General features: G+C 37.3%; 1 protein-coding gene across 1 annotated transcript; it reads left to right on the top strand.

Moving 5' to 3' along the window:
* The first annotated feature begins 8764 nt into the window (after positions 1–8764).
* On the top strand, positions 8765–10380 carry LOC109212982. Its single transcript, XM_019376728.1, has 2 exons — positions 8765–9059; positions 9336–10380. Exons 1-2 carry the CDS (start codon positions 8888–8890, stop codon positions 9863–9865), a joined length of 702 nt encoding a protein of 233 aa, XP_019232273.1. The 5' UTR covers positions 8765–8887; the 3' UTR covers positions 9866–10380.
* Positions 10381–14233: the final 3853 nt, after the last annotated feature.

Here is a 14233-nt window from a genome sequence, read left to right as displayed (position 1 = left end):
ATCCATTCACACCCAACCATCAACTCCTAATTAACCCACTTCACAATCTCTACAACACCAACACAACCTAGGTTAGGCACTTATGGCTTCCAATCACCATCCCATGAGTTCTAACGTATATATCATACATAAATAAATCACCATAGAGTAGTTAGAGGTGATAGACATACCTCTTGTAGTAAGAATCTTGAGAATCCCCACTTGTAATGTTCTTGATCAATTTAGGGATTTTGAATGGGAATCTATGGATTTTCAAGATCAATCCTTGTTAATATATGTGTTTAGGAGTAGTAATCAACTCAAAATACTCCAAAAACATTACCTTGGATCATACGAGGGAAACTGAACAAGTATCTTCTGATTCTAAAGTTACTCCTGAGACAATCTCTGAAGTTGCTGCAAATTTAGAGAATAGATTTGTACTGGTAGGATCTATAGCAGGTGTTGAGACTACAGAATCTAGAGAAGTTGGTGGTAAAAATAAAAAGGAAAAAGAAAAAGAGAGCAAGGGTGCTAGGAGTGCTGTGAGGGGAAAGGGTAAAAGAGTGGTTGATTCTTCACCCACTCATGTTGGTCTAACAAAAGAAACTGGTGCAATGGTTGTTTGGGGAGAGGAATTTACTGAAATAGAAGAGAGTGTGAGCAAAACAGGGGGAAGTGGGAAGCTGCTGAGGGGTAGGTTCAACTTGAGAAATATAGATGAACCTGTTCCATCTGAACAGGAAACCCTCTTGGACCTACTGATAGGGTTATCAATGGCACCAAAACTCATGCCATTCCCTATGGTTTCATTCTCACAACTGTGCTTGCACATTTCAAGGTACCTATGAAGAAGTGGGGTTAATACTCTGCTTGCTTGCGATTATGAAGTCAATGTCATTCTTAATGAACCTGGTTCATCTAAAAAGACACCTATCAATAGCAAAGTCAGAGTCTTGGTACAGGAGAGTGAGGCAAAGGATATTGAGATAGCAAGGCTGAAGACACGATTGGTTGAGGTAGAATCTGAGAGAGATGTTCTCAGAACTGAACTTGCAAGGGAAAAGGAGAAGAATGATGGAATTCTTCAAGACATGCTGAAACTTCTCCAAGCAAATAACCCAGCCCCTACCTCTTCCAAGCCTTAAATCCTAGCCTAGTGTAGATCAACCAGTGACCCAATTCGGGACTTTTTGTTTCTTTTGCTCATGTTTTCAGTATTTTTATTTCTTCTTATGCTTTGTGGTAGAATCTTATCAATCATCAATGAAATTCACTGTTTTTGCTCTAACTGTTTGTTTATATTTCTTTGATGGTTAAAATTCTTAGCTTGATCTATGATGATTAATCCATGATTGCATTTGAAGTAGCCCCAGTGGCCATGAGTAAGCTTTAAAATCTGGTTATCTCACATTTTTTATGCAACTTTTCGATGATGCCAAAAGGGGGAAAAAGGTTGTGCTTTAAACAAGTGATGTTTACACTTTGAACAGTGATGTTTATAACCTAATGTACCTGGTCCTTGATGATAAGTGATAAAAAGGAAAAATGTTTCTAACATTGTGTTGATGTTGAGCTGAGTTCTGACAGGGCCTAAGCGTATGAAAAGCACAGAGTTTGTCATCATCAAAAAGGGGGAATTTGTTGGCCCAAGTAAAGGTTAGTTTTGAAGACTGACAAAGGAACTCAGGATGAACCAGGTCCATCACTCAGGTGCACAAAAACGGGCAGATTCGAGCATGTGGGTTGCACGTGAAGGAGATAAGCTTAACTTGGTGTATTTAATATCTCCTGATCGAAAAGGTTGCATAATTGATAAGGAGAAGGAGTCCTTAATCAAAGAGAACACTATCCAAGATAGGGAAGGAGTTAGAAGTTGAAATCAACTAGAACTCTTCCACCAAGGAAGAGTTGCATCAGAACTCTAGTTATTTCTTCATCTACTAACTCTATAAATTGCAGGATGTTCTCACATTAAAGTGTTGCACAAAAACGCAGAAGTTAAACGTGAATTGGGAGCAAAATAGCAAGGCTTTTTGCAAGCAGTTCGTGTGTGATTCAAGTGTGCAAACCTGAAGCTACATGAACCAGATTGAAGAACCAGCTCCATAAAGAGTTTTATGTGTCTTTCTTTATTTCTAGTTCAATTGTAGTAGGTGTTTTCATATTGTACCTTTCAGCTTTATCTAGAAGCAATTGTAATAGGTATTTTGAGTATTCAAGTTATAGGCTAACTTGAAGTTGTCGCAGCAGTTAGAGGCTGGTTGCCACAACGGGATTAGAGTTAATCCTTAGGTTTACAAAGAGTTTTGTAAATGCTGTTTTGGCTCAGTGATTTTAGTGGAAGTTTGGGAAAATCCTACTGAGTAGTAGGTCGTGGTTTTTTTACCTTTTGAGCCAGGTGTTTTCCACGTAAAAAGTCTCTGTGTTCTTTATTTTCTGTATTTATTATTCCGCAAACAGCAGTAGTTAGCACATCTAGAAGAACCAGGTTCTTCTAGAGCAAAAATTGGGTACCACACAAATCACCCCCTCCCCCTTCTTGTGTGGTATTGACGTTTAGAACATCATCAACAATAAAGTAAATGCTTGTCTTGTCTCGCTGCACGCGCATAATAGTACACTCTCCTTGTCCGCAACATGCGCAAACCCACATATATAGATATATAGCCTGCCTTGTCACGCCGCATATGCAAATATCAATAATAAAAATATCAAGGACAACTCACGTACGAACACCCCAACAATCCTCTCAACAATATCACGTGTGCCAAAACATAACAACACAATATAATAACTTGCACCACATGTGCCCATATGCCACAATATTTCCTCAAAACAATTCAAATACCACAACCACACATAGCCTCCTCTCAACAACACTGAGTACAACGATAACAACAACAATAACATAAGAGTACGACAAGCAAACCAACACAAGAATTACAAAACACAAAAAAACGGAAGAACGAGCTCACAATGAAAGACATAACAAGTAATAATGGTTTCAACAATAATAACTCAACAATGGGAAAGATAATATGTAACAACGATATCCAATAAGTGTAACTCAATAATAGGAGAGACAACATGTAACAATAATTCCAAATTGGTACAGTTCAACAATAAGAGAGATAACATGTAATAATAATACCAAATAAGGATAAGTCAACAATGGAAGGGATAACAATAACTTCAATTAACGTTAAGCAATTACGGAAGAGATAACATGTCAATAAAAGAGGCAACATCTTCAATTAAGGTGCATAAGAGTATATTTGGAACCATGGGTAGAATATTAATCAATCAACATCAAATAAACACGTAAGGGTAAATTTAGCAATGGAGGATTTAACATGATAAGACAAATTCATTCTAATGTACAGAAGAACCTAAGAGTCTAAGCCGATAAAATTTCCATATATAATCCATGCACACACTCGTCACCTCGTGTACACGTCTTTCACGTAGTTCAAATAGTCCAAACATATCAAACCCTACGGGTTAGTTCCCCCAAACAATGTTAGCCAAGATACGTACCTCAAAAGCCCTCAATCAATTCTCAAAAATAGCTTTTCCTTAACAATTCACCTCCACTCGGCACAAATCTAACCAAAATCAACTTAATAACATCAAATAATGCAAGAGAAATCAATTCTGATAATTAAAGCTACGATCTTTACACAAATGCTCAAAAGTATTAAAAGTCAACCAAGGACCCATCCAGTGAAAACCCGGGTCCAATGGCAGATTTCAACTACCCATGAACCCACGAGTTTATATATGTAACTAGTTTCAAAATCCGGGTCCAAATCGACTCTCGAAACTCAAATTTTTATTTTTCAAAAATTTGACAAAAGTTTCACAAATTTTCACTTTGATTCACATGATTTTGATGTTAAAATATAAGATATATTGATTGAATATGTTTAGAAATAGATTATAATTACTTACCCAAATTTTGTAGATGAAAATTTCTCTTCAAAATCGCCTCCTACCGAGTCTAGGGTTCCAAAATATGAAAATGAGACAAAAAATTGTGTCCTTCAGCTTTTTGTCCAGTTGCAGGTGTCGCAATTGCGAACCCCGAAAATGCGAGGATCCATCGCAAAAGAGAAAAATCTCACATCCATGTTGTTATTGCAAGTGCGATAGTTTGTTCGCAAATGCGAACATGATAATTTGCAAAAGCGATCACAGTAATCGCAAATGCGACCAATGCCCAACCCAGGCGAGTATCGCAAATGCGATGGGGAGTTTGCAAATGCGAACTCTTCAGGCCACTATGCTATTCGAAAATGCGATGATGAAGCTCGCAAATGCGACAGTCGCAAATGCGACATATTTCTCGCTATTGCGAGATCTGAGCATCAACAAAAATCTGAACCTCCAATGAACTCTCCGAAACACATCTCAAACTCACCTGAGCCCTCGGCGCTCCAAACAAGACATCAACACAAGTCTAAAAATATAACACGAACTCGCTCTGCGATCAAATCATCAAAATAACATCCAAAACTACGAATCGGCCTCAAAACACATGAATTCAACATGAAACTCAAGAACTTCTAAAAATACAACCGCGCGTCTGATTCCTATCAAATTAACTCTGAATGACGCCAAACTTTGCGAACAAGATCCAAATTACAAAACAGACTTATTCCAAGTCCCGAAACATAAATCCAAGTACGATAGCTATGAAGTCAACCTATGGTCAAACTTATCAAAATTCTAAGCCTTTAAATTGCCAACTTTTGATAAAACAACATAAGTCAACCTACGGACCTCCGAAATCAATTCCGGGCATACGTCCAAGTCCAAAATCACGATACAAACCTACCGGAGCCATCAAAACACTATTTCGAGATCGTTTTTACAAAAGTCAAAGCTTAGTTAACATTTTTAACTTCAGCTTCTAAAGTGAGAATCACTCATCCAAATTCATCCAGAAACATCGGAAATTCAAATCAGACCATGCTCGTAAGACATAATACCAAGAGGAAGCTACTCAAGACCTCAAACCACTGAACGTAACCTTAAATCTTAAAACGACCAGTCGGATCGTTAGAACAATGTTTACATCTTAATTAACCACATTTATTTACACTCTCAACCAAGTTGGTACAGGATCACTACGAGACACAACAATAGCTAATGTCTACGTAGACTTAGACTACTATTTCCAGCATTTTATAGTCTCCACCTACTCAACCGTATAATCACCACCTACTATGATATTACCTCCCATATTTGGCACATAGAATAAATCTAATAAACCAGAAATGGTCGATGACAAGTTACAGCAGAATCAAATTTTTGAAAATGGCGGACGCAATGATAGAGAGCTTTTTACCATTTACCAGCTGAGCAAGTCGAAAAATATATGTCTTACAATGAATTGCCAACATAGTGTACTCACAAAACGACCTCTTCAATCGAAAATTTAAATCTTTCTCTTCAGATGCAAAAATGAGGAAATGCAATGATGAAGGTGAGATAATACCACAATGGGGATGGAAGAAGGTTGGGGCGCTGAGATTTGCTAGCTATAAAGTAAAATCTGAGTTCAGTCGACGGGAAAATTTGGTCGGAAGTGCTACTAGGCACGCCGGACGTTGGGGAAAGGGGCGTTTCGGAGGGAACTAATTTGATTTCTTTCCATTTTTGGCAAAATATAAATATTTACAGTTTGGGCTAAATTGTATTTTTCAAGACATTGGGTTTGGGTAGAATACACTTTGCAAAGGGGAAAAGGTCTAAAAATATCCCTCGACTTTGGTATATTGTTCACATGTAGCCTTCGTTATACTATAAGGCCACATCTATCCTCACCGTTACCCAACTTTATAAAAGGCGAAATATATAAACGGCCCCTTTATGTTGTCCTCAACGACCAGATAAACACCTCAATTGACCCAATTATCAATTAAACACTCCAAGTGACTGCTAAGTGTATCAAATAAACACTCAAGTGCAGCAAACCACATGCGTGAATTACACTTGCCAATGATGTATTAAAATGAACCAATTAAAGGACGACACATGTAATTTGTCATAATTAAAACAAAAATAATCATCTGACCCCTTTCCCACGCCCGACGAGTTCTAGTCCGGCAGTAATGGAGTCTCACCGGACTGACCAAAAAATTGAATTGATAGACAACTCCTATAATACCAAATTTGTTTGGTGGATATATAGATGCTCATTATCATAACAACTACATATACATTAGAGCCCGTGAATGTCAGAGATTTAAAGCACCAAAGCAGCAACAAATCAGCTACAACAGCAGATCCGACAAAAGCAGCAGCAAATCGCCACCAAAGGAGCGGTGGCGATGAATGGAGGAGAAGCACCGGAAGAAAGAGATGATACCGGCGTATCAACAGTTGGTGGAGCTGGTGGAGATAGATTGAAGATTTGTCTTTGGTATGCTTTTTAATATGTGGTGGAGGCGGCTAAAGTAGTGGTGGAGGACAGGAGGAGGTGAGCAGAGTTCTTATGGTGGCGGCAGTAACAATGGTAGAGATGGTAGCGGGAGTTTGAGGTTGAAAGGAGACATAAGCACAAAATTTGAAGTACCAATATTTCCTATATTGGCTTGCTATTTGGGCTGCCATGGAAATTGTTTGAAAGTGAAAATTTTGGAGGAGAACGATGAAATGAAAGTAAGTGGGGACCACATAAAGTAAATTTTTTTTTTTTAAAAAGGTTGATTTTAAGGGTTCCACGCGCTCATATGTGACTATAAAACACACACTTTGCCATGTCAGCATGAGGTGTTCATAAGGTCTTACTTCAGTCTAAAATAAAGTGTGTAATTGATAATTGGGTCAATTGAGGTGTTTATCTGGTCGTTGAGGACAACATAAAAGGGCCGTTTATATATTTCGCCTTTATAAAAATACCACTCATTAAACAGAAAGCCATCAGAAAATATGAATGATCCATTTTTTTTTAAATATATCGACAAATCGACCCATAACTCGTTTAACCAAATAAACACACGGGCCATGGCATACCTTGTATTCACTACACTTCTTAGATCTCTTCCGTGTGTGCTCTACCAGAGAAGGAAAAATCCATCGATCATCAAGTGGGTACCTCAAAATCAATTGATAGCTCAATAATTTTCCTTTCCCTCTCATCGTCTCTCTGGTTTGCTTCGTAAGTTGAGTGCAATAGATTGTCAATAGTATCGATTGGCCGAACCGCCGAAGGAAATCAGATATCATTTCAGCTAATAACATATAAATTTAGTGTTTATACACTGCTTTAAACGTAGCGACATAGTAGATATATAAAAGCAAAGATTGAATTTCTGAAATAAAACAGGATGAAAGAAATTACGGGTGGTTAAAGGAATATAAACACCCTAAGCAAATGGAGAATATTGCAACAAAAAGATAGTAACTGACACTGCAAGCATGCTGCCGCCAATCAAATCTTGACAACTGGTAGGCTTGCCATCACAATCTACTGTTGCCCAAAAAAAAAATGGGAGCGGACCATTCCTTGAGCATAGGGGCCAGTTCATGAATGCGGACACTGTATTCTAACCAAATAGTCGTATTCTCCGTGTATAAACTTGTCAGTACTCTCTTACCAAAAATAGAAACATTATTAAAAGACTCGAGGGTTTGGTCATAAACTGGGTTGATGATAGTACAGAGCACGAAAATAACAAATTTCATTTCACCCGTATTATTAACTTCTATCTTATTTATGTGATGGACAAGAGGAGATATTGACTTGTTAGGAAAGGTCGATACTGAATTTAATATAATGAAAGCGGAGTATTGTAGTTATTACTAGTATTTGTTTGTAATAAAAGTGGGAACTAATTCAAGATAAGGATATGACTTATGAGGTGTGCTGGCTCTTGTGGAAGGCTTCTTTAACCACTGAGATTCATTGTTTTTATAATATGGGTGAACGTTCACATAAGACCAAGCATTATTTGATCTTGCAAAGAGAAATTGCGCACTTACTTTGGTACTATAGGAAATATCTAAGTTTTTATCAGTTACAAATACAACCTACAGTGTAACTTTTCTACTAATCCTTGGATCTTTGTTTCAAGTATTACAAATATCGCGTGATAATTCAACTAAACTACTTGCTTTTTAAATGCAATTTCTCGTAGTGCATAAAATTAACTAGTAGAGAAGTGTTGCAACTAGGTAAAAAATTATAGTGGAAACGAATAGGGAATACTAGCGTGAGATGAGACTTGGTAACCTGCGTACTTGGTAACCTGCGTTCTGAGGTTGAGAGTTAGCTCACTTGGTGAGAGCGTTCAAACCTTATGAGTGACCTTGCATCATCTTCCTCTTTCCTTCTTTTGATGTAGTAAAAATTTGTATAAAAACAAATGGTAAGCTTATGTTCATATGAGTTTACTATAAAAATAGAATTGTCAAAAATTAATCCCATGAAATCACAAGCTTTGGTCAACCTGCAATAATATGAACCCAACGGGCAATGTAGCCAGAGGTCAGGCCATAACAGTTTCGACGTACCCACATTCGGGGAAGGGGACTGCATAAATAACGATACTCCTATTCTAAATTTAAAATATATTTGTGTAGGAGTATAAGATATGGCCATCACTTTTTGAAAAGATAAACGAAAATGAAAATTTGAAGCCCACAAGTATGGGATCTTAGCTGACATATGCGTGGGGTCTCACTTCTAGTTTATCCGATCCGGCCCGGCTCGGCCCGAAATCTCACCCTTCTCCCCTGCCTCTTCAAACAAGTATATAAATGAGTTCTGAAGTGAAACTTCCATAGGCTTGAAGAAGTCACTAGGGTAAAAATCATCTTCAAAGCTCTCTTCCCTCTTTCTTCATAGGTGTCCCACTTGTTCTTACGGACCCATCTTCATTATCAGTTCAATTATATCATGGTTGGAACTTCCATCAACTCTCATAAACTACCCTTTAATAAGTCCACCAACATCAAATTCCTCTCTAGCTACGGTGGCAAGATTCTTCCCCGTCATCCTGACGGCAAACTCCGTTATTATGGCGGCGATACCCGTGTCCTTTCCGTTCATCGTTCCATTTCTTTTGCTGGTAAATTACCCATTTCTTCCTCTTTAATTTATTCAAGTGTGCCTTGCTACTCGTTGATACCAATTAAGGAATGTTCAAATAAGCTAGCCAATAGATGCAAAATGTCATTGCATTATTTTTGTTATAAATAAATATATACTGTCTTTATAAAGCTCTCTAGTTATATATACTAATATTTCGGCATAGGTCCACAAATACTCTACTTGGCAATATTTATGGATTGGAGTAGTAGATTTATTAAGAAAATGGGATTTATGTGGGATGTCTGATTTACAGAGCTGATGGTGAAGCTAAGGGAGATGTGTGGAGCAATGAGTAGTTTAAGGTGTCAATTGCCAACAGAAGATTTGGATGCACTTGTGTCAATCACCTCTGATGAAGATCTCGTCAATCTCATTGAAGAATATGATCGTGCTGCGACTGCATCACCATCGTCCTTCCTCAAGATCAGAGCTTTTCTTTCACCACCCAAATCCACAAAAAAAGTTGTCTCTTCTCCTTCTTCCACTGCTTCTTCATCATCTACAACCACCAACACTACTTCTAGTAATTGTGATGCCAGCTCGCCTAAGTCATTTTGTACCACAGCTGCAGCTAGTCCTCCAACTACAGTAACTTCATCAAGGTATCGTGGTCAAGTTAATTATAATGAGATTTGTGTCCGTCAGACGATGGCAAAGCCGCAGATGGTTGTTCCTCTCTGTTATCAGAAAGCTGCAGGAAAGCTCCCTCAGTATGCCTACCATGGTCGTGGGAATACTAGTAGCCATATTTATCTGATCCACCATGGCAACCATTGGCAATAATAGCAGCTATTCTGTTCAAAAGGAGGACAAAATGAACTTGGAATATATATACCTAAAATTGGTATTACCTAATGAAAGAAAAAACTCCAACAAGCAAAAAAGAAACTAGGCGAGGATATATATATATAGATTTATGTATTGTACGAACTAAGAAGGGCGTGTAAATCATTAATAGGATTGGTGTATTTTCATTGTCAATCCGTCCTTGGCTTATTAATCAAAATAAGTTTCCAACCGGATGGAAATGTGTCCAATTTCGTCTAATTCTGATGGTGAGTTCTTTAGTTGGTCCTAGATCTCCTTTGATTTAGAAATGGAGGACGGTCTGGAGTCTGGACACTCTATATCACCTGTTCGTGTTATGCGTGCCATCGTTAAAACACTTCATCTTCTCGGAATTTGCCATCGCATAAGCCTACGATCTATTCATCGTGTCTAATTATCTCTACTGCCACGCTGATCATTATACTTCCTCTTCTGACACCTGCTAATTAAAACTATTTTGATAAGTTATATGTCCTTTTGTTTTGATGATTTGACATACTTCATGAGAGAACCAGATAAGGAACCCGAAACAATTAGTTCCTTTGCGTCCACAGTAACTAGTCAGATGTCTGGTTCAACTCTCAATGAAATTAGTTAAGGGATCAGCAGAGGGAACAATAGAGGGAACAGATATGGATCAGTTCCCTGGTCGTGCTGCAGTCAACTCTAGAGTTGTAAAAGCTATTGCACTGTACCGTCTGGCAGACTGCTGAACTGTACCATCTGGCAGCAGTACAGCAGCACAGTTGTAGCTTGCTAAGGCCAAACTAAAGAACACGTTATTGCATCATCTTTGATGACATCACACACATATTATCAACATAGGCAAGGGATCTCATCTCCTTAACACCTGCAAATCAAAAGACAATATTCTCTCAAGTGCTAGCCATCACCTTTCTCAAGAACAAAGCTGCTGCAACCTCAAGGACCAGATTCAAAAATTGAAGATATCTTAAGTCCTTAAATTTGCTGAGTCTTTGTTATTTTGTTCTTTATTTGTAATCTTACACTACTTTCAAGAAGTGTCTTTGTAGGACAGATATAAACCACTGTTTGGTTTAGTTTCTTGACTAGACTTAGTCAAGTTTTGTTGCTTTGTATTAGAGTTATTACAAAGGACTTACAATAGAGTTATTGTAAAGGGTGAGGAATTAAGAGTTTAATTCCTAGATTGATTAGAGTTAGTCAAGGTTTGTCGCTTTGTAATAGAGTTATTACAAAGGGCTTACAATAGAGTTATTATAAGGTGTGAGGGATTAAGACTTTAGTTCCTAGATTGCAATAGGTTGTAATCTGAAGTTTGCTCGGTTTAGAGGAGTTGAAATCCTACTAGGTGTTGATACCCAATTTTTCCCTGTATATTTCAATATGCAAAATACCTTCAAAATAGCCTGTATATGCATATATAAGCATGTCCTAATGTTTTACTATTTTTCCCTAATTTTCAAAGATTTTTAACTCAATTTATTGCTTTATTTTTATCAGGAAAAATCCAATAATTACTCCAAAAAATATCATTTTCGTGATTTATTTATTGGATTATCATACCTATACTAAAATATAGCTAACATAATTTTCACATTTTTGTAAATATGCTTAGTATTTTTAAAGCTAAATTGAATATAATTGCAATATTAGCCTATTTTAAGATTTAATCGTGTTTGTATTTATAAAATTAACTCCGATATTTTTTATTTAATAATTATGTATTATTTATCATTTTAGTACTTTTAATTTATTCCCAAAAAATTATTTTACTATTTTTATAAAATAAACAAGGGAAAAATGGCTATTTAAATATTAACCCATTTTCATTTCAATTTTAGCCTGATTTAGCACCTAATTGAACCCAATCCTAAAACCCAATTACCCAGCCCAAATTTTAAACTACCCGACCCACGACCCTTTTAAAAATAACCCGCCCGGATCCCTATTCAATCCAGGCCGCTGATCACAATGATCAACGGCCACCATTTAACCTTTCCTTTTTTAATTTCCCATTACCCCCAAACCCTAGTCATTTTGCACCTGCAGCCGCCCTTGAATTCCCCCTTCTCCCAATTCTCTCAAGCTCCCTCAGAAACCCTAGCCGCCTCCCTCCACTTCCACCCTAAAATCACCTGAATCCATGGCTTCCAAAGCCATTAAAGGCATGTACCTGCCTCCTACGACTCCTACATTCCTGGTTACTATGGTTTCGAGGTCAAACCTTGAAGAAGCTTGGCCCAGACTTTGTTTCATTCGAAGTTCTATGGCTGTCTCCGACCTTGCTCCGGCCAGCCATGGCTGTTCAAGCCTGATCTTGACTTCTCCTGCTTAGACCAATAACTTTCCAAGCCTTTCTCACCATCTGGGTTCTTCTGAAACCCTAGCCTTCGAGGTTCTTCTGATTCTTTTAGATCCGTTGTATATCTGTGTTTTTCTCTAAGCTTTTAAACATTTTCTCAAAGTTTCTTCCAAAACTTTACCTTCAAAGTCTTTACCTTTTCCGATTTAGGGTTCTGTTAAGTCATTTCAAAGCATTTCTGATTTTTAACATGTTCTACTGTGCTTCTTATGTTGTTCTTCTGCTGTGTTTCTTATGTTGTTCTTCTACTGTGTTTCTTATGTTGATTCTTCTATTGTGTTTCTTATGGTGATTCTTCTACTGTGTTTCTTATGTTGTTCTTCTGCTGTGTTTCTTTATGTTAAAAGTCTTAGTTCTTCTTAAGGTTTCTGATTTTATTCTCTTTGTTGATATTTTTGCCTGATTCTCTTGTCTTTCATCTCTATACTCGATTGATGGTGAAAACCCTAAAATTTAGGGTTCATTCGAGTTTTGAGACTGTTTGCTATGCGATTTTCTTGTTCCTCATCTCTGAATTTGTTTGATTTCGAAGCCCTAATTCCCTTGGACCTATTCGAGCTTCTGAAAACTGCTTCGTCTATTTGAAGTTGCTCGACTGGATTCAGAGTCCTGGTTTCAACTTCTGTTTCTCTATGTGATTTGGTTTCTTGCAATCTTTGAACTAAACTATACTTTCCAGAAAGTTCTTTTACTTGACTCTTTTGCATGCTTCTGATACCCTCTTCTCCCTATTACTAAGTTGACCTGTGTGACTACCATATTTCACTATCTACAGACTTTGTAATTATTATTGCTGCTTCTCTTTGCCATGGTTTAACCTCACATGCCTAATGTTTGTGCACTCTTTATATGCTAAATTTCCCTCTCAAAATAACCCTTAATTGTGAACTGATTTCAGGCCTCCTTGTGTAAGTCTGATAGATTCTTTCCTTGTTTTACTAATTTTCCTGTTTCTTAGATTGATTTGAAAACTTTCCTTAGCCTTTCGATTCTCCTATTTCTGACTTGGTTTATTTGTAACTTCGAATCCCTGACTCCTTGATTTACTATGTGCTGATTTATTTATTGTGTTTCTTACCTTATTTGGTTAACCGTGTATTTTAAAGATTTTTCATTAATTCTTCCCTTAATTAAACCTCTATGTATTTACCCCCAATTGTCTACTTTGCACAAGACGTTTACTTGATCTCCTTCCTTAAATAATTTCTGTCCATTACCGTTTGGTTTTAACTCCTTGATTAAAGGAAGTCCATATACTGATTGATTTTAATTGGTACATAATTCCATAATTACTACTAAACTATGATTCTTGCCTTATTTCTGCACCTGTTTTCAAACTATAAATGCCATGCACTCTCATTAACACAACACACACGAACACTCTTAGTTTTCTGAACTCGCACTCACATTAAAAAAAAAAGCATTCTCTCTTGTTACTTGTACTGTGGCCTGTTTTTCAAAGTCCTGCTACTACTTTTACTATATTTTGCCTCCTTGAAACTGGTATGTACTGATTAAGATTTTCAGCAATCACAAACAATGTGTTTATTTTAATACCTTTACTTGCATGTCTGCCTACTGTTTGTGCTCAGTTCAGCGTTTACTTTAGCATGCTATAATCTTCTCCTATTATGAATCCCAAACCCCCATACCCCAATGTGTTTGATATTAATGGTTTGTTTAGGGCATGACAGTATTAAATATTATTGTCTATGGTTCAAACTTGATTCCCCTGGAATCATAACCTCTATGTCACCATCATGTGTTGTGTATTCTTGTTGATTCTGTAAGCATAACAGCACTCTCTATTGCCGTGTATGCCCAGGATTAGCTAATGCCTAAGTACGTAAGCTCTTTGGCAATTTCCCCAATCCCTGAACCCTTTGTATGACTTGTTTATGACTGTTTCCCAGCCCCTTCTCCCTTTTCTGTACTTTCTTAGTTCTTTAAAACTCTGTTTCTTCACTTGCACTCTC

The sequence above is a fragment of the Nicotiana attenuata genome, unplaced genomic scaffold (genome assembly GCF_001879085.1).
Source record: "Nicotiana attenuata strain UT unplaced genomic scaffold, NIATTr2, whole genome shotgun sequence".
Classification (NCBI taxonomy): domain Eukaryota; kingdom Viridiplantae; phylum Streptophyta; class Magnoliopsida; order Solanales; family Solanaceae; genus Nicotiana; species Nicotiana attenuata.
Note: the sequence above shows the minus strand (reverse complement) of the source record. Positions and strands in the feature narration are given on the sequence as shown.